We start from the raw sequence: 24327 nt of genomic DNA on the forward strand, positions 1-24327 counted from the left end.
CAAATATTTACTCTTTCTAGTGCGAACTAAAACATCCAGATAAAAGTAACCCGAACATTTTTTCAGATCATCCTCCTGAATCAAATCAGGCTGATGCGCAGATACTCTGACTTTCTACATGAAGCTGTTTAAAGTCCCTCCTACAATGATAGAGATCTCATGCTGCTGTTTCTTTATTTATATTAATAATAAATGATTAAATGTCCCCGTCCCAAAGAAGTCTACAGTGTCCTGCCTCAATGACTATTGTCCCGTCGCACTCACACCCATCGTTATGAATGCTTCGAGAAGCTCGTCATGAGGCACATCAAGACCCAGTTACCACCCTCACTGGACCCCCTACAGTTCACGTATCGTCCAAATCGCTCCACAGACGATGCCATTGCCACGGCCCTAAATTTAGCCGTCACCCACCTGGACAATAAAGACACTTATGTACGAATGCTGTTCATAGACTTTAGTTAAGCATTCAATACAATCATCCCTCAGCACCTGACTGAGAAGCTGAACCTGCTGGGACTAAACACCTCCCTCTGCAACTGGATCCTGGACTTCCTGACTGGGAGACCTCAGTCAGTCCGGATTGGGAACAGCATCTCCAGCACCACCACACTGAACACTGGAGCTCCTCAAGGCTGCTTGCTCAGTCCACTGCTGTTCACTCTGCTGACTCATGACCGATCATGATCATGACTCATGATCGAATCATATCATCAAGTTCGCCGATGACACGACTGTGGTGGGTCTCATCCGCAAGAACGACAAGTCAGCATACAGGGAGGAGGTGCAACAGCTAACTACCTGGTGTAGAGCCAACAACCTGTCTCTGAATGTTGATAAAACTAAAGAGATGGTTGTTGACTTCAGGAGAGCATAGAGCAACCACTCTCCACTGAACATCAACGGATCATACGTAGAGATCGTCAAGAGCACAAAATTTATTGGTGTTCATCTAGAGGAGAACCTCACCTGGTCACTCAACACCAGCTCCATCACCAAGAAAGCTCAGCAGCGTCTCTACTTCTTACAAAGGCTGAGAAAGGCACATCTCCCTCCCTCCATCCTGACCATGTTCTACAGAGGGACCATTGAGATCATCCTGAGCAGCTGCATCACTGTCTGGTTTGGGAACTGCACCATCTCGGATCGCAAGACCCTGCAGCGGATAGTGAGGACAGCTGAGAAGATCATTGGAGTCTCCTTTCCCTCTATCATGGACACTTACACCACACGCTGTATCAGCAAAGCCAACAGCATTGTGGATGACCCCACACACCCCTCACACACACTATTCACCCTCCTGCCGTCTGGAAAAAGGTACCGAAGCATTTGGGCCCTCATGACCAGACTGTGTAACAGTTTCTTCCCACAAGCCATCAGACTGCTTAATAACTGGAACTGAACTGTACTGAGCACAACATACACACACATCATCTGTATGGACTGCACAGACCTACACCAAATACACACACTTCTAATATACATCCATCAACTTGTTTACATGCTGCTTACATCCATCGGACTGTTTACATGCTGTTTTGCACACTTTTTTACTTTCTTGCTCTTTGCACACTAACATTTCAGTCACATTTTGCTCATACTGTACAATATTTCGGTTGTTGCTGTTTTTGGACAATCCTATACACTATTTCAGGGACCTGCTGCTAAGAAACTGTGTTCATTCTAGTATTACTGCACGCAATATTGTCTGAACTTATTGTCTGAAGCAGTATTTACATACAGTATTTACACTGGTCGGTCGGTGCTGTTTCTGTTTACTGTCTTTTGTGTATTGTCTTGTAAATGTTTGTCTGCACTGTCTTTTGTCCTGCACTGTCTTTTCTGTCTTGTTTGTCTTGTCCTGCACTGTTTGCACCAGGTTACACAGTTGCACTTTATGTATCTCGGACTAACTTACTAAGTCCTTATAGCTCTGTCATTGTTCTATGTAGCACCCTGATCCTGGACAAACGTTGTCTCATTTCACTGTGTACTGTAACAGCTATATATGGTTAAAATGACAATAAAAGCTTCTTGACTCTTGACTTGTATTAAAATAAAATAATACTATAAGTCTCAAAGTATACAAATTTTAATCAAAGTAAATTCTACTTAAAATATTTTTGTCTATATGGAGTCTAGTATTTATACTTTAGTAATAATGTTTATTAGGCTATATACATTTTGTTATATATATTTAAACAGGTGGAATAAATAAAATGGAGAACATTTCCAAAACCATTGAATACACAAAGAACCACATACACAGGTCCTTCGATATAAAGCTCTCATTTTGAGGGTAAATTGTTATTTAAAAAAAAAAACAAAACACCAGATAAAACACATTTATTGCATAGCACTGATTTTACAGCGTTCAGAAAGTCCCTGATGAAACATTAGGCATAAAAGACACACTGTACAGAACACAAAGATGAGCTTAAGTCTCTTTATCTAGTCATGATTTATCTAATCTGATTTTATAATCCATATTCTGGGAGTTGTAGGTTTTCATCAACCACTAACATACATATGGGTGAGATGTAACTAGGTGAACTGATCTTGTGAAAAAAAATCAGCACACTATTCCCAAAGATATTTATGGAAATGTCATTTAAAACCTACATTTGTTTTGACTTTATTTCCTGAATAAAATGGTCAAAGTAAGATGTGTAATATATTCCAAAAACAGTAAATTAATATCATGCAGGTTGTTTAAAGCATTTAATATTAAAATATAAAGTATTAAAATAAATATAGTAAATTAATTTTATACAAAGTATTAAAATAAAACTATTTTACCTTTAATGATATATTGGTTTTATTATCTGAATGTTCTAATATAATATTGTACATGTTCTTCTTATATAAAAATAATACTGAAATGTTGTTCCTGGGGTTCCTACAAGGTACAGTATGTAACGCATAATGTAATTCACTGGAGTGATTTTTTCTGGAAGACCGCTCCTTAGGAGATTAACTCTGGTGCTGAATTTACCTTTACAGCATTAGGCAGGTGCGTTTATCCAGAGCGACTTAAAATTTGATCTCATTTTATACAAATTTGTGGCCTTGCTCAGGGACCCAGCATTGGAAGATTTTTCACTTGCAACTTTCCAATCAGTAGATTAACACCTTAACCACTAGGCTACCCCTGTCCCTGTCTCACAGTGCACAAGAGGCCAAAGCGTCTCTTCAGAAATGCTCTTCATCAGTCTCCTTTGATCATAGCGCACTTTCTTAAACCTGTGTAATGAATGATTGATAACAAGGACCCACATTTCTGTTCTTGAAACATGGGACAGCCTCTAAAAGTCACGTATGACCACCATCAGCTTTAAATGTACTTGTACTCCTAGAGGTTCACAAGGATACTGAACATTGGATCATTTTGCTCAGTAAACAAATGTAAAAACTGTAATTCTTCTGTGTCTTGTGTTTAACTGCGTTCTCTGTATTGAGTTTCAGATGAAGCGTTTGATGAAGATCAGATCATATTTATCCAGAAATACAAACGTTCTAGCAGATTCCATCATCTCTCAAACGTTCTAGCAGAAAGGGAAAAGAAAAGTGATTGGGGTTTTGTAGCTGCACTGCTGTCAGAGCTGCTGTTACAGAAAATTAATCAACACCTCCTGACCAATCAGAATCCAATCACTATGGAAGATGAACACTGCACTTTCATCCAGGACATGAAACGTTTCATAAACATTCACAGTATCAGCTTACATCTATAAAAGAAAGACAATCAAGCAGGATGGGTTTGTTTTTTTATTTAAAAAGATGATAAAAATTCAAGAGTAAAGTTACAGATTAAAGTTTGGTCAGAAGAAGCAAAAGATGTTCACTTGCTGTTTGATGAAAGCTTAAAATGACTGATCATAATTGTGCTAAAAACATCACCACTACTCAGTGAAATTAAATCTAAAAAGAAATTCAGATTTCCAGATTATAAATTCTATTTTATTTACTGGGTTTGATTAAAACATCAGCAGCACATTAATGATACATTCAGAGATTTAAAATGCTCCTTCATTTGTAAATGAATAAATAAATAAATTCCACATATTTCTTAATGCCAGCATAAAATATTGTGAAGGAATATTAACAAAATAAATAAATATTCTTGAAATATCAATATAATCTCTATAATAATCTCTTATTAACAGGAATTATAATTTAAGTTACAGAATACAGATATTTGGTTCTGTAAATTTTAATTAACAGTACAAGATTAAGGGACAGTTTAAAAATACTGTAGTTACTTGACCAACATTTGTATAAAATGCAGTTTTCACCCTTTTTTAATATCAGTGATGTTTTCTAACAGAATTATGAGCTTCACAAAATTACTACAAAGTCTGAAAAGTTGTGCATTGTAAGAGTATTAACACATTTGCATAAAAACATTGCACATTGGATTGAAATCTATTGATTTACCTATTTGATATCTGAGAAAAGATCAAAATTTAAAAAAAGTTAATGGAAAAGTGCAGAAAAATACAGTGACTGAAGTGCAGGAAGGACAGAGGCACTGAAGCTGAACTGTAATCCTCAATAAATAAAGATAAAACATCTAAACTCTACACACCCACACACGGTGACCCATACTCAGAATTCGTTCTCTGCATTTAACCCATCCAAAGTGCACACACACAGCAGTGAACACACACACACACACCGTGAACACACAACCAGAGCAGTGGGCAGCCATTTATGCTGCGGTGCCCGGAGAGCAGTTGGGGGGGTTTGCACCTCAGTCATGGTATTGCCGGCCCAAGACTCGAACCCACAACCTTAGGGTTAGGAGTCAAACTCTCTAACCATTAGGCCACGACTTCCCCATACATACAGGTTAAAGGTATTTATATAAACACCAGTAAAACTCTTACACTGAAACAACGTCGTTCGTTTTCAGCAGTTTGAGCTTCTACATTTCTTCATCCCGTCATTTCCATAGCCGTTCATGTTCAACGTAGCACAATCCCCGCTAACACACACACACACACACACACACACTTTCATTAGATTACTAAGTTAAGTAGTCTTGATTTGTCACATAAACATTACTGCACAGTGAAATTCTTTCTTGACATATTCCATCCTTGGATCCTTGGGTTTGGGTCATTAATCCATCACCATGAAGGTTGGATCAGAACGACTGGATGCAGTAATTTAGCTTTAGCACTTACTTGTTTTGGTTGCTTGGTAATTGAGGTCCTTTATCACTCTCTGATGTCTGATCTTGTATCAACATCCTCCCAGGATCACCATTCTGATCAGCACTCACAGCATGGTCATGGTTTGGGCTAACAAACAAACACACAAGTAGGAATGTTTAGTGACTTAATCAGTTAAAAGTAAACAGTGTGAATTCTGACCAACCAATTTACTGAAATTATGGATTTGCATGTTAAAAAAAAAGAAATGCCCAAATGAAATACAGAGGTTGAGAGCGAATCTGCTCTTGTCTGAGGTTTTAAATTCAATAAAGATGAGATGATGAAGCTCTTACTTTTTAATATTCAGTGGTTGAATTTCACGGTTGCCTGCTTCAACCTCCTCCAGTGGGATACTGTTTGACACACACACAGACGCGCACAGACACAGACGCACAGACAGGCGTACAGAGACGCGCACGCACACGGAGACGGGCACGCACACAGAGACGTACACGCACACAGAGACACACACACGCACACACATGCACAGAGACGCGCACACACACACAGACGCGCACACACACACACAAACGCACACACACAGAGATGCGCACACACACACAGACACGCACAAACACAGAGATGCGCACACAGACAGAGATGCTCACACACACAGACACACACACAGGCACAGACGCACACACACACAGAGACGCACACCACAATGGACGCAGACCATTAGAAATGCAGATGGATTCACTGTTTTGAAAATAAACAATCAATCAATAAAACATTTTAATAAATATGGAGTTGTGTATTTAATTATGTCCAGAAACGTTTTTTTCTTTTAAATGAAATTCAATTTCAGCTCAATTTAAATTGAAATGATATATATGAAATATTGAACACTAATATCAACACTAATGAACAAAAATCATCATTTGAGCAGAAGCGCGTTGGTAGTTGTGTTCACTTCTTCTCCGTTTGGGACACGCTGCAGTTACAACATTAACAATCTTTGTAACAGAGCTGCAGTTGTAGCTCAGAAATCTCTTTTTTGTCTGTTGATGTGTAGAAAGTTAAATGTTAATAAAGAGATCTTTTTTTAATTACAGTTTTTTTCAGATGCTAACAAGCATTGTTCAATACCGAAACCACATTTTCAAAACTCTTCACACAGTCAGCATTACCAGCATGAATGTGTGCCAAACAGTTAATCTCACCTACAAAACTCACTCAGACCAACATAACACTTTTTCATTCGGAAAACACACATTTCATTCACAACACACTGACCTAAAAAACACTAACAACAGGAAGCATTACGTAATTGATGAACTTTTCTTTTTTAAAGTTTCAGTGATTTTCCACATAAATCAGTTATCCATATAGAATACTGTATAATTTCACTTTATTGAAAGCATTTGTAACACGAATGAATCAGAAATTAATCAAAATTAATTTTTTTTATATGAATATAGTACTTGAAAATTATAACCAAAAGGTGAAAAAAGAGGGAAAAACTCCAGGGCTACAATGATAATAAAAAAATAATAAATAAAATACATTCTACACATTTCTGTAACGTGTAGTTTTTCATTATAGTAAATTACAGTTCTAGTCTGCTCTCTCTCTTGCATTTGGCCACAAGTTCTCATCAACATCATCTTCCACCTCCACACAGATAAAAACTCCTTTATGGGGTATGGGGAGGTAGGTATAAAGGTATAATACTGACATACTGGAATGTGCCGCAAACCACTCTGTGACTGCAGCAGAGTGGTGGAATGCCACATTATCCCACACAACAATGAAGGAAGGGGAGTTTGATGCCCTTTGGCTTCTCTCCTCTGCTGGCAAAAGTCGAATATGTAGGTCATTTTGAAATGAAATGAGCCTTTCTCTATTGTAGGGGCCAATGAGTGGCTTGTGTAACAGCAAACCCTCATTGGACATTGCTGCACACATAGTGATGTTAGCTCCCCTTTGGCCTGGGACCTCCACAGTCGCTCTCTGTCCCATTACATTCCCGCAGCACTTTGTAGTTCGGGCGGCCCGCCCAAGCTGGGAAACCCTACCACCTTAACTAGGTCATCAAAAAAAAAATTAATTCCGCTGCACAAAAGGCCGTCAAGCGCATCTCGGAGAATAGGGCAGACGCGCTTCACAGTTTACGCTTCAAACTAACAAATTTTCTGCGGGAAACCCTGATAAAGCATGTATGTGAACGCAGCTTTACTGTGAATCAGCAGTCTAAGATTTACTCACTTGTGACTTTCCACTCTAGTAAACACACACCTACATGCTGATCTCCACCAGTCTCTACATCTCTCCCTATCAACAACCACAGTAAAAAACACAAACATGTGTTAATCACCAAATAAATTCATCTGTTAACATCAGACTACAGATTCAAATATTCCATCATCTCTCAGTTAGCTGTGAGGATGATGATGAAGATTTACCTTCGTGTCAATCTAAACAGGCCTCCAATCAAAAGCAAGCTCAGAAGCACAACTATGATGGTGGTGATGGTGGTGGTGATGATGATGAAACCTTTGATTTAAAATAAATAAATATTTATTAAGAGACAAATAAAATCTCAACTAAATAGTTCTCCAATAACTCGTTCATATATTTTATTTCGTTTCAAACTCGAGCAGTGAAAGGTCTGAAATCTAAACATTACATTTTCATGCTTTTTAATCCCATTTCACTATCATTAAATCTAACAGTGTGTATGCCAGAGCTTAATCCAGTACTTAATCTGAAAAACAGAACACTGAAGAACATGTACATAAACACTGTGGTTTTCTCTACTGAACAAATAAAGGGGCGAGTTTACGGTGAGCATCATTCATCTAAAATGTACATATGTTTTTAATGTGAGGATTTGTGACAGACAGGTTTTACATGTCCTATTAGTCAATAAACTGTGTTAACTAATATACCCTCTGTTACTTTCCTTACTTTCAATACTGCCCCTTGTTTTAAGCTATTATGCCTGGAGTTATTTTTAAAAAATATAAATTATGAACAGAAAAATAAATCAATGACACTCAACTCCACAAATTGAATAAATTTTATCTGAAAAAATATATATACATATCTTGGAAGTACTAACCACTGTGTCCCTCAGGGGTTTCAGAAGAATCAGAGGTTGGTCTGGTGCTGTTGATTACTAAAACACACACAGACTAAATTTACAACTCGCCCTTTCTTTCCATCTCTCTGTCCTTCTTCAAGTAGTCGTCCTGTTTTCTCTAGTGAGATAGTTCTTGAAGTGCACTGATTTCACACCTCCACCTCATTACAGAAAATAATTTTTTTGACTCATAATAAAAAATACATTAATTTAAAAGACATTAATCATGATGTGTTTTATTGAATAACTCTTTCCTGCATAACAAATGTATTGATGTGTTTTTATTCAGTTGAGACCTTTTCATATTCATCTAAACACTGATTCTCAAACGTGTAATGTAGAGGTTCAGTTAGCGCTGTTTAGGAACGTATGAAGATCCAGGATTCAGTGTTAACCCCGGGGGAAAGTAGGAGCAGTGTGAAACCTCTAACTACATGAACCCAGGATCCTGTTTCGTCAGAGTTTACAATCACAGAGTGAAGCATGCCCCATGTGAAAAGCTGTTTGGTGTACAGAGGTGAAACACACAAAGGGAAAGGACATACCATTAAAAATGTATTCCAACTGCAAAAGAAAAAAACATATACATACAAGTTATTTATAAGTAATAAAAAAAGAACATTCAGTATTGAAGTTAATTTTAGAATGTATCTACCAGTTTGGTTGGATTAAAAAGGCGTACAGTGAGTCGAATCCCAGTCTCACAGAACGGAAGAATTAGAAAGTTTGAATGTCCCAGCACTTTGTAATCCTATAACAACATGAAGAACAAGGGGGAGAAAAGGAAAGGGAAAAAAATCAGGATCAGCGTATCGCAGAATATGCTGCAAACTACACTGTAGTAAAGCCAGGTTTCTCACCGGTGCTTGCCATGTGACTTCAGTGTCCATCTGCTGTAGGGAACCTAGTGCTGGTGCAGTGTATTTGTATTCAGTGCCTAAGGAAATGTCTTCACAAGTCACGTTGACCTGCATCTGAAAAACCACAATCAAATTATAATCAATTGTCCTGAACACAGTCTCCAATTCAAGACAACAAACAAATGGTACAAGTGGATTTGTTTTTTTTTTTTACTGATTTTATTTCATTGGATATGATTCACTTGATGAGCAAAAAATAGATAGTGACGTTGCTAAAGTAGAGCACAATGTGGAGCACATGTATGTGGGGAGGAAATAAAGTTTACAGTGATTTGCTTTATTTTCACATCTATGTAACATCACTAGCTTCAGCTTAATTAAAAAAGTATTGACAGATTGTATGCACCCAGATTCCACTTCAAGATATACATCAGAAAGAGCTCATTCACAAAAAGACTTAAATATCATAAGGCAATGCATTTAGACCTCTAAATTCATCAAGGATCGTCACTAAACAAAAGGCTATGCTTATCAGTGATTACCATTTAAACAATAATATCAACCAACCATTTACTATGCTGTGATAAACTACTTCATTAAGATCTTCTCTCTCATCGTTTTACTTTCCGTACAGTACACTATAGTTAACAGACGCTGGTCAAATAAAGATCATGCTTAAAGCATGCTGGTGGCTTCTGTTGTGCTGTCTTCTGTGGCACATAAATGTATGAACCCGAACATTCCTAAAATCCAACATGTGACAACAGTGAACAGAATCATCTGTGTGTACAAAATCATCTTGGAAGTGGTGCACACTGATTCTTGCACCTTAACAATGCACCGATGCTCCTGGTATCTACAGCTATATTACTTTGGCACATACCACCTACCTACAACCACGACAACAGTGTTCCTTAATGTCAGTGTCCACAATCAACAGGATTCTGCTCCCTGACACACTGCAAACATTGTTATGCTCCTCAAAACAATCCTGAACAAAGAGTTCAGTCGGTTCTTCTTGACACTTGAAACGTTCCAGTTTCAGTCAGGTAATAAAAGTTAAACCCACAATCTAGTTAAAATGGAAAAAAAAAAAAAGCCCAATGATAAGCCAGAAGAAGAGCTACAGATGAATGAAGGCTACATTTAAGAGAAAATATCAGGAGGTGATGAAAAATGCTTCGGCACATGAAGCCCAAGCATCTGCATTAAAAGAAGAGCCTTTGGAGTTTTGTTTCAAAGAAAAAAAACAAACCCGACCTTGAGGGACAGACATGACCTTGATGGACAGACATGACCTTGAGGGACAGATGCCATTATAGAAGGTCTCCACATCAACATGACCATCTCAGGGTTCCCACTTATTCTCCAATAATGAAGAATTTTTTTTATGCAATTTGTTAATATGCTCGCTGTATAATTTTATTTTAACCGGGTGGGTGCACAAAAGGTAGGTACAGATTTGCACTAAGTATTAGCATATACATTCATATATATTCGTATATACATATACACACGGTGAGAGAATGTTATTTTAACTAATTAACAGATTAAGTAACGTGTTAATTGAATGTTAAATGGTTTGAAATTGACGGCTCAGGCTATTAGCATCGCAGGCTAACTATTATTAGCCTGCTTGAAAATTGATTGTATAAATATAAACTCGTATCTATATTTGCTAAAGCAACAATAGGTCGGTCCAAGCGTTTAAAAATCAGCCTCCTCGAGCATGATGTTTATGTAAAACAAAACCTAGCCTTACTTTAATCGTAGATCGGTTTTTACCACGCGTCTCCAACGTGCAACACTGGTGCCCGTGGTTCACGCTTTACAACTCATGTGTGAAATCATACCATTTCCTGTTCTGTATTGCCGCTAGTGTTATTAAATCAAAAATAAATCATCGTGTAATTTTCATCAAAATAAGATATATTTTGCATCCTTTGTCTGATTGTTTGCAATTAAATGTCTACTTTAAAATCTCTTTAGTCTTTAATGCCTTATTATAATCAGTTATATTACTTAAACCAGTCACATATGCTTAATAATTATAGTTTCACTTTGTTTTTAATGAATCTGTAAGAACTAGAATTAACGTGTCAAATATGAGTAACTAATATATTCTTCATAAAACTTCTCTTGTTCAGACAACCTGAAGTTTTTTTGCAGTCACAAATAAACTACGTTGTATGGCACAAAGAGTCAGTGTTATTTTATTACTTTACAGTTAAGAGGTTTATTTACAAAATTGGTTACCGCTGTGTGTCTAAAACTTTGGAATAGTCTTCCTGAAAGTGTTCAGGGCTCAGACACATTTTCCCAGTTTAAATGTAGATTAAAAACTTATCTCTTTAGTCAGACTTATACAAAATACATCCCATAATATTACATCCGAGTTGCAAATGTTATGAACAGCAGCTACGTTAATCCCTCTCTACTGCTTCTCTCTTTCTACCTATCCCGAGGCATCCAGAAATTGTACCAGCTCCTTCTGTGCCATGAAGATTTTGGATCTCCACTGAGATGACTCTGCGACTCTATGAGGATCCTGAGGCATCTAGAGATCTACCAGCTCCAATTAGACTCTGCGATACTAAAGAGGAGATGCAACTCCATGTGATCTTTGAGGACAACAACCTCCTCAACCAGACACCAAAGGGAAACTCATCCTAATATGGGTGACTCTGTGAGAATCCTGAAGCATCTAGAGATGTTCCAGCTCCAGTTGGACTCCTCTATACTAAAGAGGAGATCCAACTCCATGCTGGTCTTTGAGGATCAATACAACATTTATCAGACTGTATATTTATAATCACACCCTCTAGTGTCACCCAGATGAGGATGAGGTTCCCCTTTGAGTCTGGTTCCTCTCAAGGTTTCTTTCTTTACCATCTAAGGGAGTTTTTCCTTGTCACTGCTGCCTGAGTCACCTTTTTTTATAACCTTTTGTTATATTTATGTTCTGTAAAGCAGCTTTGAGACAATGTCAGTTGTAAAAAGCGCTATACAAATAAATTAGAATTGAATTAAAAGCTGCGCCCTTAAATTTACGGTCTGTCGGATAAACAATTGTCTGGATTAATAACCACTAATAAATTACGTTTTTAGATGTTTATTTGCTCTAAAAACAGCAACACATATGATTAATTACCTTGAAGAGAGATTATCCTCCTGAATCAAACTGCGCAGCTTGTTTTTCATCTTTAACTTTACATTTTATTTCCTCGTCAGGTTTAGAATCCACAAAGTAACCCATTACTCTGTTATCATGTACCGAAATATCCGTCATTGTTGTCCTTATTATATCCACCGTGTCAGAAACTGCCTGAAAAGATGGCGTCTGACCAGAAGGATGTTACACGTAACCGTCTATCATGTGACGTGTGGGTGTGTGTGTGGGTGTGTGTGTGTGTGAGAGAGAGAGAGAGAGAGAGAGAGAGAGAGAGTAAAACAGCATGGGCTGTTTGTGTCAGGGAAACACCGATATGCAGCATCGCCAGGTTTTAACATCTGGAAATCAGTATCAGTATGTGACAGAGGGATGGTTGTGGGCCTGGGACACTATCACTGATTAACCTCCTATTATTTGTATATAATTATAATTAACCTAATTTAATTGGCTGGAACATAAAGCCCTGCTGCATCATAGAGTCGACTCTGTAGAGGTGATAATGTACATAACTAGACCTAAATACATAACGTGCAGTGTGATCTCTACATACATTAATGAAGCTAAAGGAAACACACACCAACACTACACACACGAGAGAATGTTCATATACGTTTATATGATTATGTAATAAATATCCGAGGTTTTTTATTTAAACAAAAAGTGCTTAACTTCAATGAAAAAAGGTGACCAGGTTCAAGTTATTTCTGCTGCTGATAGCACAGTTTTTCGTGTTGTATCGACCTATTTTTGTTTTTCTGTTTTTTTCTGATTTTTTTTTTTTTTTTTTTGCAGTCACAAATAAACTATGTTGTACGGCACAAAACAGTCTGTGTTGTTATTTTATTACTTTACAGTTAAGAGGTTTATTTATAAAATTGGTTACCGCTGTGTGTCTAAATGCTGCGACCTTAAAATTTAAGGTCTGTCGGATAAACAGTTGTCTGGATTAATAACCACAATGTATTATAACAATACGTGCAGCCTTGAACCAATCCCGCTAATAAATTACGTTTTTTAGATGTTTATTTGCTTTAAAAACAGCAACACATATAATTAATTACCTTGATGAGAGATTATCCTCCTGAATCAAACTGCGCAGCTTGTTTTTCGTAGTGATAGAACATCTTTTCATAGTATATGGACCTATTTTTGGTAGCGGAATGACACTTTTCATGTGTTCAACGGAATGTGCATTGATACTGCTGCATTCTGATGAATTCCAAGAACAGCAGTGACGTGTACATCCCCCCATTACTGTGTACAACTGTGTAGGGTGCAACACACGTGGAAGAAAAATGAACTGTGGAAAAATACCTGTGTATAAAGTACAGAACAGCCAAACTTCATTTAAATAAAAAATAAAATAACAAAGAAATACAAAAACACCATAAATAAAAGTTAACTAAATAAACAAGTACAGAATAACAACAAAAGAATAAATAAAAAATAAGTAGAGACCAAAATACATTAAAACAAATAAATCATAGAGAACATCATGATTCTTCTATAGAAATCTGCATTTATGTATAAAACAAATAAGCAATAATTAATAAGTGAATAGATTTAAAATGTACTGAATCCAAGAGCTATTCTGACTTTTTTCAGGGAGATAGTTACAGAAGTCCCTCTAAAATGTTTTAACATCAAATTGTTCACAAATAAAGATATTTAATTATCTCAGGTTTATACAACTGATCTTTAAGGGCCTTGTTCAGGAGCCCAAAAGTAGCAGCTTGCTGGACCTGGGATAGAACTCACAACCTTCTGATTGGTAGCTCAACACCTTAACCACTAATCTACCACATGATTATAAACGTGTATTAATAAAAATCTGTGTCAATCATAAAGCAGTCGCATTCCAATAGTTTATTTGTTCTGATAGTATTTATTGTATTATTGTTTATTCACTTCACTTTTAAATAAGATTTGTGTCCCTATAAATCTATCAGTATTCTGTATCCCCACCGGTGTCTGAACAGAACTAGTACAGTTAGGTCTTGTGTTATTAAAGCTAATACAAAGGCTGGTATGTAACACAGAACAAAACACATGGAGAAACAAGAAACAAATCAGAGGCGGTTTTGCTTTGCTCTCTAAACTACTGTACACTAAATAATGTACCTTTTTTACCTGCACCTCTGTGCACTAAGATACAAGTGCAGAGATGAACGTAGGTGAGTGGGCAAACTTTTATACGTAGGCGAGTGCGGGAACCCTGGCAAGAAGAGCGAGTGGGGGAAGATTCCAAAGAAGCATCAAGTCAAGTCAAGAAGCTTTTATTGTCATTACAACCATATTACAGTGCACAGTGAAATGAGACAAAGTGAAAGTGAAAGTGACATACGGCGTCCCATACTCAGAATTTTTTCTCTGCGTTTAACCCATCCAAAGTGAACACACAAACACCGAGAACACACACCTACTGTATGCTGCGGCGCCTAGGGAGCAGTTGGGGGGGTGTTTCAGTGCCTTGCTCAAGGGCACCTCAGTCGTGGCTGGCCCGAGACTCGAACCCACAACCTTAGGTTTAGGAGTCAGACTCTAACCATTAGGCCACGACTTCCCCAGGATCCAGGATCATGGTGCTACATAAAACAAAAACAGAGTTAAAGATTTAGTAAGTTAGTCCTAGATTAATAAAGTGCAACTGTGCAATCTGGTGCAAACAGTGCAGGACAAGATGAATAAGACAGAAAAACAGTGCAGGACAAAAGAGAGAAAGACAGTGCAGGACAAGTCAAACAAGACAGAAAGACAGTGCAGGACAAAAGACAGAAAAGACAGTGCAGGACAAAAGACAGAAAGACAGAAAAGACAGTGCAGGGCAAAAGACAGAAAGACAGAAAAGACAGTGCAGGGCAAAAGACAGAAAGACAGAAAAGACAGTCCAGGACGAAATACAGAAAAGACAGTGCAGGACAAAAGACAGAAAGACAGAAAAGAAAGTGCAGGACAAAAGACAGTGCATGAAAAAAAGACAGTGCAGGACAAAAGACAGTGTAGGACAAAAGACAAAAGACAGTGCTGGAAAAAGAGAGTGCAGGACAAAAGACAAGAGGCTCTCAACAGTATTAAGGCCTAAAAGTGTGTTTCAATAATATCAACCTAATGACCAAAACAAAGCTTCTGATAGATCTCAGAACACAATATAACACTTTACTACATTTTATTTTACATTTGAAAAAGTAAAGCTGACATTTTAACATAAATTAATGAATTTCCTTTATAAATAGACACAAAAGCTCCCTCGAGAATGTAATAAGAAAATGATTTTGGATTGATTTTGGAGGGAGGGTGTGGCCTAAGGAGATCAACACCCTATATCAAGGTGTGCATAATTATTAGGCAGATTCTTCTCCTCAGGAAAAATGGGCCAAAAAAGAGATTTAACTGACTCTAAAAAGTCAAAAAAAAAAAAAAAAAAAAAAAAGTCTTTCAGAGGGATGCAACACTCTTGAAATATCTAGGATTTTGGGGCATGATCACAGAACCATCAAACGTTTTGTTGCAAATAGTCAACAGGGTTGCAGGAAACGTAATTAACCGCCAAGGATTTGTTTCGCCAAAGAAGAATCAAACATGACGCTACCAGGAACCCGTTATCCTCCAGTGCTGCCATATTCCACAACTGCAACCTACCTGGAGTGTCAAGAAGTACGAGGTGTTCAGTTCTCAGAGACATGGCCAAGGTAAGAAAGGCTGAATCCCGACCACCTCTGAACAAGACACATAAGTTGAAACGTCAAGAATGGGCCAAGAAATATCTGAAGACAGATTTTTCAAAGGTTTTGTGGACTGATGAGATGAGAGTGACTCTTGACGGACCAGATGGATGGGCCCGTGGTTGGATCACTAATGGACACAGAGTTCCACTTTTACTCAGACGGTAGCAAGGTGGAGGTGGGGTACTGTTATGGGCAGGTATTATTAAAGATGAGCTAGTTGGACCTTTTCGGGTTGAAAATGGACTAAAAAATCAATTCTCAGACCTACTGCCAATTTTTAGAAGACACTTTCTTCAAGCAGTGGTACAGGAAAAGGTCTGCATCTTTCAAGAAGACTTTGATTTTTATGCAAGACAACGCTCCATCACATGCATCAAAGTTAAATAAATAAAAAAAATAAATTATTCACTCTGATTATTATTACATTCTGAAATCTAATACTACTACTACTACTACTACTAATAATAATAATAATAATAATCATCATCATCATCATCATAAAACATTTACACGTCTTAAGACCAGCAACATTTTTCAGTCATGGTGACCTGGCCCCGGGGGACACGGTGGCTTAGTGGTTAGCACGTTCGCCTCACACCTCCAGGGTTGGGGGTTCGATTCCCGCCTCCTCCTTGTGTGTGGAGTTTGCATGTTCTCCCCGTGCCTCGGGGGTTTCCTCCGGGTACTCCGGTTTCCTCCCCCGGTCCAAAGACATGCATGGTAGGTTGATTGGCATCTCTGGAAAATTGTCTGTAGTGTGTGAGTGTGTGAGTGAATGAGAGTGTGTGTGTGCCCTGCGATGGGTTGGCACTCCGTCCAGGGTGTATCCTGCCTTGATGCCCGATGACGCCTGAGATAGGCACAGGCTCCCCGTGACCCGAGGTAGTTCGGATAAGCGGTAGAAAATGAGTAAGAGTGAGTGAGTGAGAGTGTCCTGGCGCCATCTGCTGGACAATTTAAATCAAACTGCATAACAGATTTAAAGCCTTCGTCGCCCTCTGGTGGACAATTCTGCAAATTGCACTTCAGATATACAGCCACTTTTTTAAAAACATGTGATTTAGAATTGATTCTCACGTTTCTATCGATAAAACCCTTAAAGATCAAGTGGTGTTTTTAGATGTGAGGAAAAACTATAAACTACAACAATCAACATAATTTGAATGATATAATATATATAAAAAGTACAATATATTAAATTTAATATATTGATATTTATATCGTCTGCTCACACTATTATTTCTTACACCATTCTGTGTAAACTCTAGAAGACTTATTGGTCACTGGAGTGAAAAAGGATTTACGATTAAATGCAGTTCACCGAGAGATAAAACAAGCAAAAATATCATTAGGGCCTGAGCACCGAATGGTGCGAAGCCCTATTGTTTTTCCTCGGGAGTATTATTAGGGCCTGAGCACCTTTTGTTTTTTTTTTTTCCCCACACATTGGCCAATTGGGGTCCCTTAACATGCTCGAAAACTCTTGAAATTTGGCACACACGTCAGAGTCGCGCGACACTAGGATTGGACAAAGGTTGGAATACGGGCGTGGCAGGGGGGCTCTGTAGCGCCCCCTGTAATGAAAAAACAAACATTGGTGCACAGATCGGGCAATTATGTACGCACATGTACGAGAGTTGGTACACATATAGATCTCATCGACCCGAACAACTTTCGCGCTCTAAACTATGAGCTCTGCCCAACAGGAAGTCGGCCATTTTGGATTGTTTTATAAGTGCATGTGGTGAACTTTTAAATACTCCTCCTAGGGAATTCATGCGATTGACATCAAACGTGGTGAACATGATGCCGAGACATTGCACTTGCTAAATTGCGAAGGGATTTTTGATATCTCGAACGGTGCTGCCATGGCGAGGCGACAAACTTATGGCGAATTCAGAGAAACAGAAATTGTCTAATATCTAAAGCAAAAAATGTCTTATTGTGATGACACGCGGTGTGTATGTTCGGCCAAGGATTCCGATCGCATCGATGTGCTTATTGTGAGTCCCAGGTATAGCGCCACCAACAGGCCCCAGGAAGTGTGTCAGTCACAAAGGTGGATTGTTTGTCAGCTGCATGCGGTAAACTTTTAAATACTCCTCCTAGGGGATTCATGCAATTGAGACCAGACTTGGCCACCATGACGCAGAGATATGATGCGAAATTGGGAACGGATTTTTGATATCTCAAACACTGTTGCCATGGCATCGTGTCAAAATTTTACTTTTATTTCAGGCATATTTAAGGCTTTTGGCGTGCTTAGATTAACTTGAAATTTGACACATACATCACAGTTGTCGGCTGTTAAGTGTGGACAAAAAGGTCAGACAAAGGTGTGTCTCTTAAGTGGCTCACTAGCGCCCCCATTTGTCTAAAATGTGGGGTTTCATTTACCTACAGTCCCCAAATGGGTCAGTAACAACATAAAATAGTCCACTGATATTTACCCACTTGATGCACTTGCCCACCGTGCATTGTTTTCTGGAAGGCACCGTATAGCGATGAACAAATGTGCGAAGGCCCGTCATCGCTGCTTGCAGCTATATTTTCATTTATAATTCCTCACACAAGTAAATTATACCACTTACACATAAAGAGTTTGAGACCTTGTATCAGTATTCAGGCTTAAACCTGGTCTGTATAACCAATATAATCAAACTTTTATTTTATTATTTGGAGTTCAACCTTTTTACAGATCTAAAAACGCCAAATATTTACTCTTTCTAGTGCGAACTAAAACATCCAGATAAAAGTAACCCAGACATTTTTTCAGATTATCCTCCTGAATTAAATCAGGCTGAAGCGCAGATACTCTGACTTTCTAGGAACAGCATGAACATGATCTCATGCTGCTGTTTCTTTATTTATATTAATAATAGATATCTTCATAAATATCATTAAAGGTATTAAAAAGAAACCATCTTATAAGTCTGAAAGAATACAAATTTGAATCAAAGTAAACTTAAAATATTTTTGTCTATATGGAGTCTAGTATTTATACTTTAGTAATAATGTTTATTAGGCTATATACATATTGTTATATATATTTAAACAAGTGGAATAAATAAAATGGAGAACATTTCCAAAACCATTGAATACACAAAGTTAAATTGTAAATTGTTATTTAAAAAAAAAAACACCAGATAAAACACATTTATTGCATAGCACTGATTTTACAGCGTTCAGAAAGTCCCTGATGAAACATCAGGCATAAAAGACACACTGTACAGAACACAAAGATGAGCTTAAGTCTCTTTATCTAGTCATGATTTATCTAATCTGATTTTATAATCCATATTCTGGGAGCTGTAGGTTTTAATCAACCACTAACATACACACGGGTGAGATGTAACTAGGTGAACTGATCTTGTGAAAAAAATTAGCACACTATTCCCAAAGATATTTGTGGAAATGTCATTTAAAACCTACATTTGTTTCCCTCTTTGATTACTAACATGGGACTGAGCCACTATAGAGCCTTAGAGTATTTTCATTTTAAACACTCACTGGTTTAAAAGAAAATGGTCAAAGTAAGATGTGTAATATATTCCAAAACTAAAGTAAATTAATATCATGCAGGTTGTTTAAAGCATTTAATATTAAAATATAAAGTATTAAAATAAAACTATTTTACCTTTAATGATATATTGGTTTCATTTTCTGAATGTTCTAATATAATATTGTACATGTTCTTCTTATATAAAAAATAATACTGAAATATTATTCCTGGGGTTCCTACAAGGTACAGTATGTAACCCATAATGTAATTCACTGGAGTGATTTTTTCTGGAAGACCGCTCCTTAGGAGATTAACTCTGGTGCTGAATTTACCTTTACAGCATTAGGCAGGTGTGTTTATCCAGAGCGACTTACAATTTTATCTCATTTTATACAAATTTGTGGCCTTGCTCAGGGACCCAGCATTGGAAGATTTTTCACTTGCAACTTTCCAATCAGTAGATTAACACCTTAACCACTAGGCTACCCCTGTCCCTGCCTCACAGTGCACAAGAGGCCAAAGCGTCTCTTCAGAAATGCTCTTCATCAGTCTCCTTTGATCATAGCGCACTTTCTTAAACCTGTGTAATGAATGATTGATAACAAGGACCCACATTTCTGTTCTTGAAACATGGGACAGCCTCTAAAAGTCACGTATGACCACCATCAGCTTTAAATGTACTTGTACTCCTAGAGGTTCACAAGGATACTGAACGTTGGATCATTTTGCTCAGTAAACAAATGTAAAAACTGTAATTCTTCTGTGTCTTGTGTTTAACTGGGTTCTCTGTATTGAGTTTCAGATGAAGCGTTTGATGAAGATCAGATCATATTTATCCAGAAACACAAACGTTCTAGCAGAACCAGAAAGGGAAAAGAAAAGTGATTGGGGTTTTGTAGCTGCACTGCTGTCAGAGCTGCTGTTACAGAAAATTAATCAACACCTCCTGACCAATCAGAATCCAATCACTATGGAAGATGAACACTGCACTTTCACCCAGGACATGAAACGTTTCATAAACATTCACAGTATCAGCTTACATCTATAAAAGAAAGACAATCAAGCAGGATGGGTTTGTTTTTTTATTTAAAGAGATGATAAAAATTCAAGAGTAAAGTTTGGTCATAATTAAATTAAAGTTTGGTCAGAATTACATTACACACAGTCCAGCTGGCCAGAGGAAAGAAAGAAGCAAAAGATGTTCACTGTTTGATGAAAGCTTAAAATGACTGATCATAATTGTGCTAAAAACATCACCACTACTCAGTGAAATTAAATCTAAAAAGAAATTCAGATTTCCGGATTATAAATAATATTTTATTTACTGGGTTTGATTAAAACATCAGCAGCACATTAATGATACCTTCAGAGATTTAAAATGCTCCTTCATTTGTAAATGAATAAATAAATAAATCCACACATTTCTTAATGCCAGCATAAAATATTGTGAAGGAATATTAACAAAAAATAAATAAATATTCTTTAAATATCAATATAATCTCTATAATAATCTCTTATTCCTATTAGTAGAGAACGGGAATTATAATTTAAGTTACAGAATACAGATGTTCCATCCATCCATCCATCTTCTACCGCTTATCCGGGGCCGGGTCGCGGGGGCAGCAGTCTGAGCAGGGACACCCAGACTTCCCTCTCCCCAGACACTTCCTCCAGCTCCTCCGGGGGAATACCGAGGCGTTCCCAGGCCAGCCGAGAGACATAGTCCCTCCAGCGTGTCCTAGGTCTTCCCCGGGGCCTCCTCCCGGTTGGACATGCCCGGAACACCTCCCCAGGGAGGCGTCCAGGAGGCATCCAGAACAGATGCCCGAGCCACCTCAGCTCCTCACCCTATCTCTAAGGGAGCGCCCAGCCACCCTGCGGAGGAAACTCATTTCGGCCGCCTGTATCCGGGATCTTGTCCTTTCGGTCATGACCCAAAGCTCATGACCATAGGTGAGGGTAGGAACGTAGATCGACTGGTAAATAGAGAGCTTTGCCTTGCGGCTCAGCTCTTTCTTCACCACAACAGACCGGTATATCGACCGCATCACTGCAGAAGATACACCGATCCGCCTGTCGATCTCCCGCTCCATCCTTCCCTCACTCGTGAACAAGACCCCAAGATACTCAAACTCTTCCACTTGAGGCAGGAGCTTTCCACCAACCTGAAAAGCTCCTGCCTCATATGGTGGAATACAGATGTTTGGTTCTGTAAATTTTAATTAACAGTACAAGATATAGGAGCAGTTTAAAAATACTGTAGTTACTTGACCAACACTTTTGAAAATACAATTTTCACCCTTTTTTAAATATCAGTGATGTTTCTTTGTTTTATCTACTTAATCCCTGAAAAAATATTTAAAAAAAAGTTAATAGAAAAGTGCAGTGATGGAAAAGACAAGTGCAGGAAGGACAGAGGCACTGAAGCTGAACTGTAATCCTCACTGACAGACAGAAAGCTCTGGAAACTCCTCCCTGATGGACAAAACAGTAAAGAAATCCAATAAATAAAGATAAAACATCTAAACTCTACACACACACACACACATACACACACACACACACACACACACACACACACACACATACACACACACACACATATACACACACACACACACACACACACACACACACACACACACTTCCATCACCATGAAGGTTGGATCAGAACAACTGGATGCAGTAGTTTAGCTTTAGCACTTACTTGTTTTGGTTGCTTAGTAATCGAGGTCCTTTATCACTCTCTGTTGTCTGCATCACCATTCTAATCAGCACTCACAGCATGGTCATGGTTTGAGCTAACAAACAAACAAACAAACACACAAACAAACAAACACACAAACAAACAAACACACAAGTAGGAATGATTGAGGAAATGGAGAGGTAAAAGTAAACAGTGTGGATTCTGACCAACCGTTTTACTGAAATTATGGATTTGCATGTTAAAACGCACAGGGACACACACGCGCGCACACAGACACACACGCGCACACAGAGACGCACAGAAAAAAGAAAAGCCCAAATGAAATAGAGGTTGAGAGCGAATCTGCTCTGGTCTGAGGTTTTAAATTCAATAAAGATGAGATGCTGAAGCTCTTACTTTTCAATATTCAGTGGTCGCATTTCATGGTTGCTGCCTGCTTCAAGCTCCTTCAGTGGGATACTGTTAGACACACACACACAGACATACAGAGAGACACACACGCACAGAGACGCACACACGCACAGAGACGCACACACGCACAGAGACGCACACACGCGCGCAAAAAGGAAACGCACACACAAGCAAAAAAGAGACACACACACACGCAAAAAAGAGACACACACACACACGCAAAAAAGAGACACACACACACGCGCAAAGAGACGCACACACGCGCAAAGAGACGCACACACGCGCAAAGAGACGCACACACGCGCAAAGAGACGCACACACGCGCAAAGAGACGCACACAGAGATGGGCACACACACATGCACAGAGACCCACACACACAGACGCGCACACACACAGACGCGCGCACACACAGACGCGCGCACACACAGACGCGCGCACACACAGACGCGCGCACACACAGACGCGCGCACACAGACGCGCGCACACACAGACGCGCGCACACACAGACGCGCGCACACACAGACGCGCGCACACACACACACACAGAGACACCCACACACAGAGACACACAAACACATGCACAGAGACACACACATGCACAGAGATGCGCACACGCACAGAGACGCGCACACACAAACACATGCACAGAGACACACACAAACACATGCACAGAGACGCGCACACACACACATGCACAGAGACACACACAAACACACGCACAGAGACGCGCGCACACACACACATGCACAGAGACTATTAGAAATGCAGATAGATTCACTGTGTTGAAAATAAACTATCAATAAAACATTTTAATAAATATGGAGTTGTGTATTTAATTATGTTCAGAAGCTTTTTTCTATTAAATAAAATACAGTTTCAGCTCAATTTAAATTAAAATGTGATATATATGAAATATTGAACACTAATAACAACCCTGAGCAGAAGCGCGTCATTAACAATCTTTGTGACAGAGCTGCAGTTGTAGCTCAGACAGAAACTTCAAAAAAATTGCGTGTGTGTAAAAGGTTAAATGTAAATAAAAAGATTTTTTTAATTAATAAGAATTCCTTCACTTCATAATGTAAAGATTCATTGTGACATGGAAACAGTGGGTGTGTACAAGAAATTTATTCACTTAGATGTAGGAGGGTCCCCCCCCCCTCATCACCAGTCAGCACGTTTTATATGTGATCCTATCCTGCAATAAAGCATGTATGTGAACGCAGCTTTACTGTGAATCAGCAGTCTAAGATTTACTCACTTGTGACTTTCCACTCTAGTAAACACACACCTACATGCTGATCTCCACCAGTCTCTACATCTCTCCCTATCAACAACCACAGTAAAAAACACAAACATGTGTTAATCACCAAATAAATTCATCTGTTAACATCAGACTACAGATTCAAATATTCCATCATCTCTCAGTTAGCTGTGAGGATGATGATGAAGATTTACCTTCGTGTCAATCTAAACAGGCCTCCAATCAAAAGCAAGATCAGAAGCACAACTATGATGGTGATGCAACCTGTTATTAAAAAAATAAATAAACACATTTAAAAAGAGACAAATAAAATCTCCACGAAATCCTAGTTCATAAATTTCATTTCATTTCAAACACTAACTCGAGCACTGAAAGGTCTGA

The 24327-nt window shown here is 38.4% G+C and overlaps 1 protein-coding gene across 5 annotated transcripts in view; it reads right to left on the reverse strand.

The window, feature by feature from the left end:
• Window positions 1-3755: 3755 nt before the first annotated feature.
• Window positions 3756-24327, reverse strand: part of LOC132842610 (uncharacterized) — a 104579-nt gene continuing 84007 nt past the window's right edge. Inside the window, exons 1-10 of one of the 5 annotated variants that reach the window (XM_060865377.1) lie at window positions 13398-13508; window positions 9165-9278; window positions 8960-9055; window positions 8850-8868; window positions 8284-8340; window positions 7625-7715; window positions 7428-7493; window positions 5513-5572; window positions 5190-5306; window positions 3756-4987 (exon numbers count right to left, since the gene is read on the reverse strand). In XM_060865377.1, coding sequence (XP_060721360.1) covers window positions 4912-4987; window positions 5190-5306; window positions 5513-5572; window positions 7428-7493; window positions 7625-7715; window positions 8284-8340; window positions 8850-8868; window positions 8960-9055; window positions 9165-9278 — 696 coding nt within the window. In that variant the 5' untranslated portion in view covers window positions 13398-13508 and the 3' untranslated portion in view covers window positions 3756-4911. Of the gene's footprint in view, window positions 4988-5189; window positions 5307-5512; window positions 5573-7427; window positions 7494-7624; window positions 7716-8283; window positions 8341-8849; window positions 8869-8959; window positions 9056-9164; window positions 9279-10926; window positions 11519-12315; window positions 12520-13397; window positions 13509-24327 lie in introns of those variants that run through there. The other 4 variants (XM_060865378.1, XM_060865374.1, XM_060865376.1 and 1 more) reach the window with 4 other exon arrangements.

The sequence above is a fragment of the Tachysurus vachellii genome, chromosome 3 (genome assembly GCF_030014155.1).
Source record: "Tachysurus vachellii isolate PV-2020 chromosome 3, HZAU_Pvac_v1, whole genome shotgun sequence".
NCBI classification, from domain to species: Eukaryota; Metazoa; Chordata; class Actinopteri; order Siluriformes; family Bagridae; genus Tachysurus; species Tachysurus vachellii.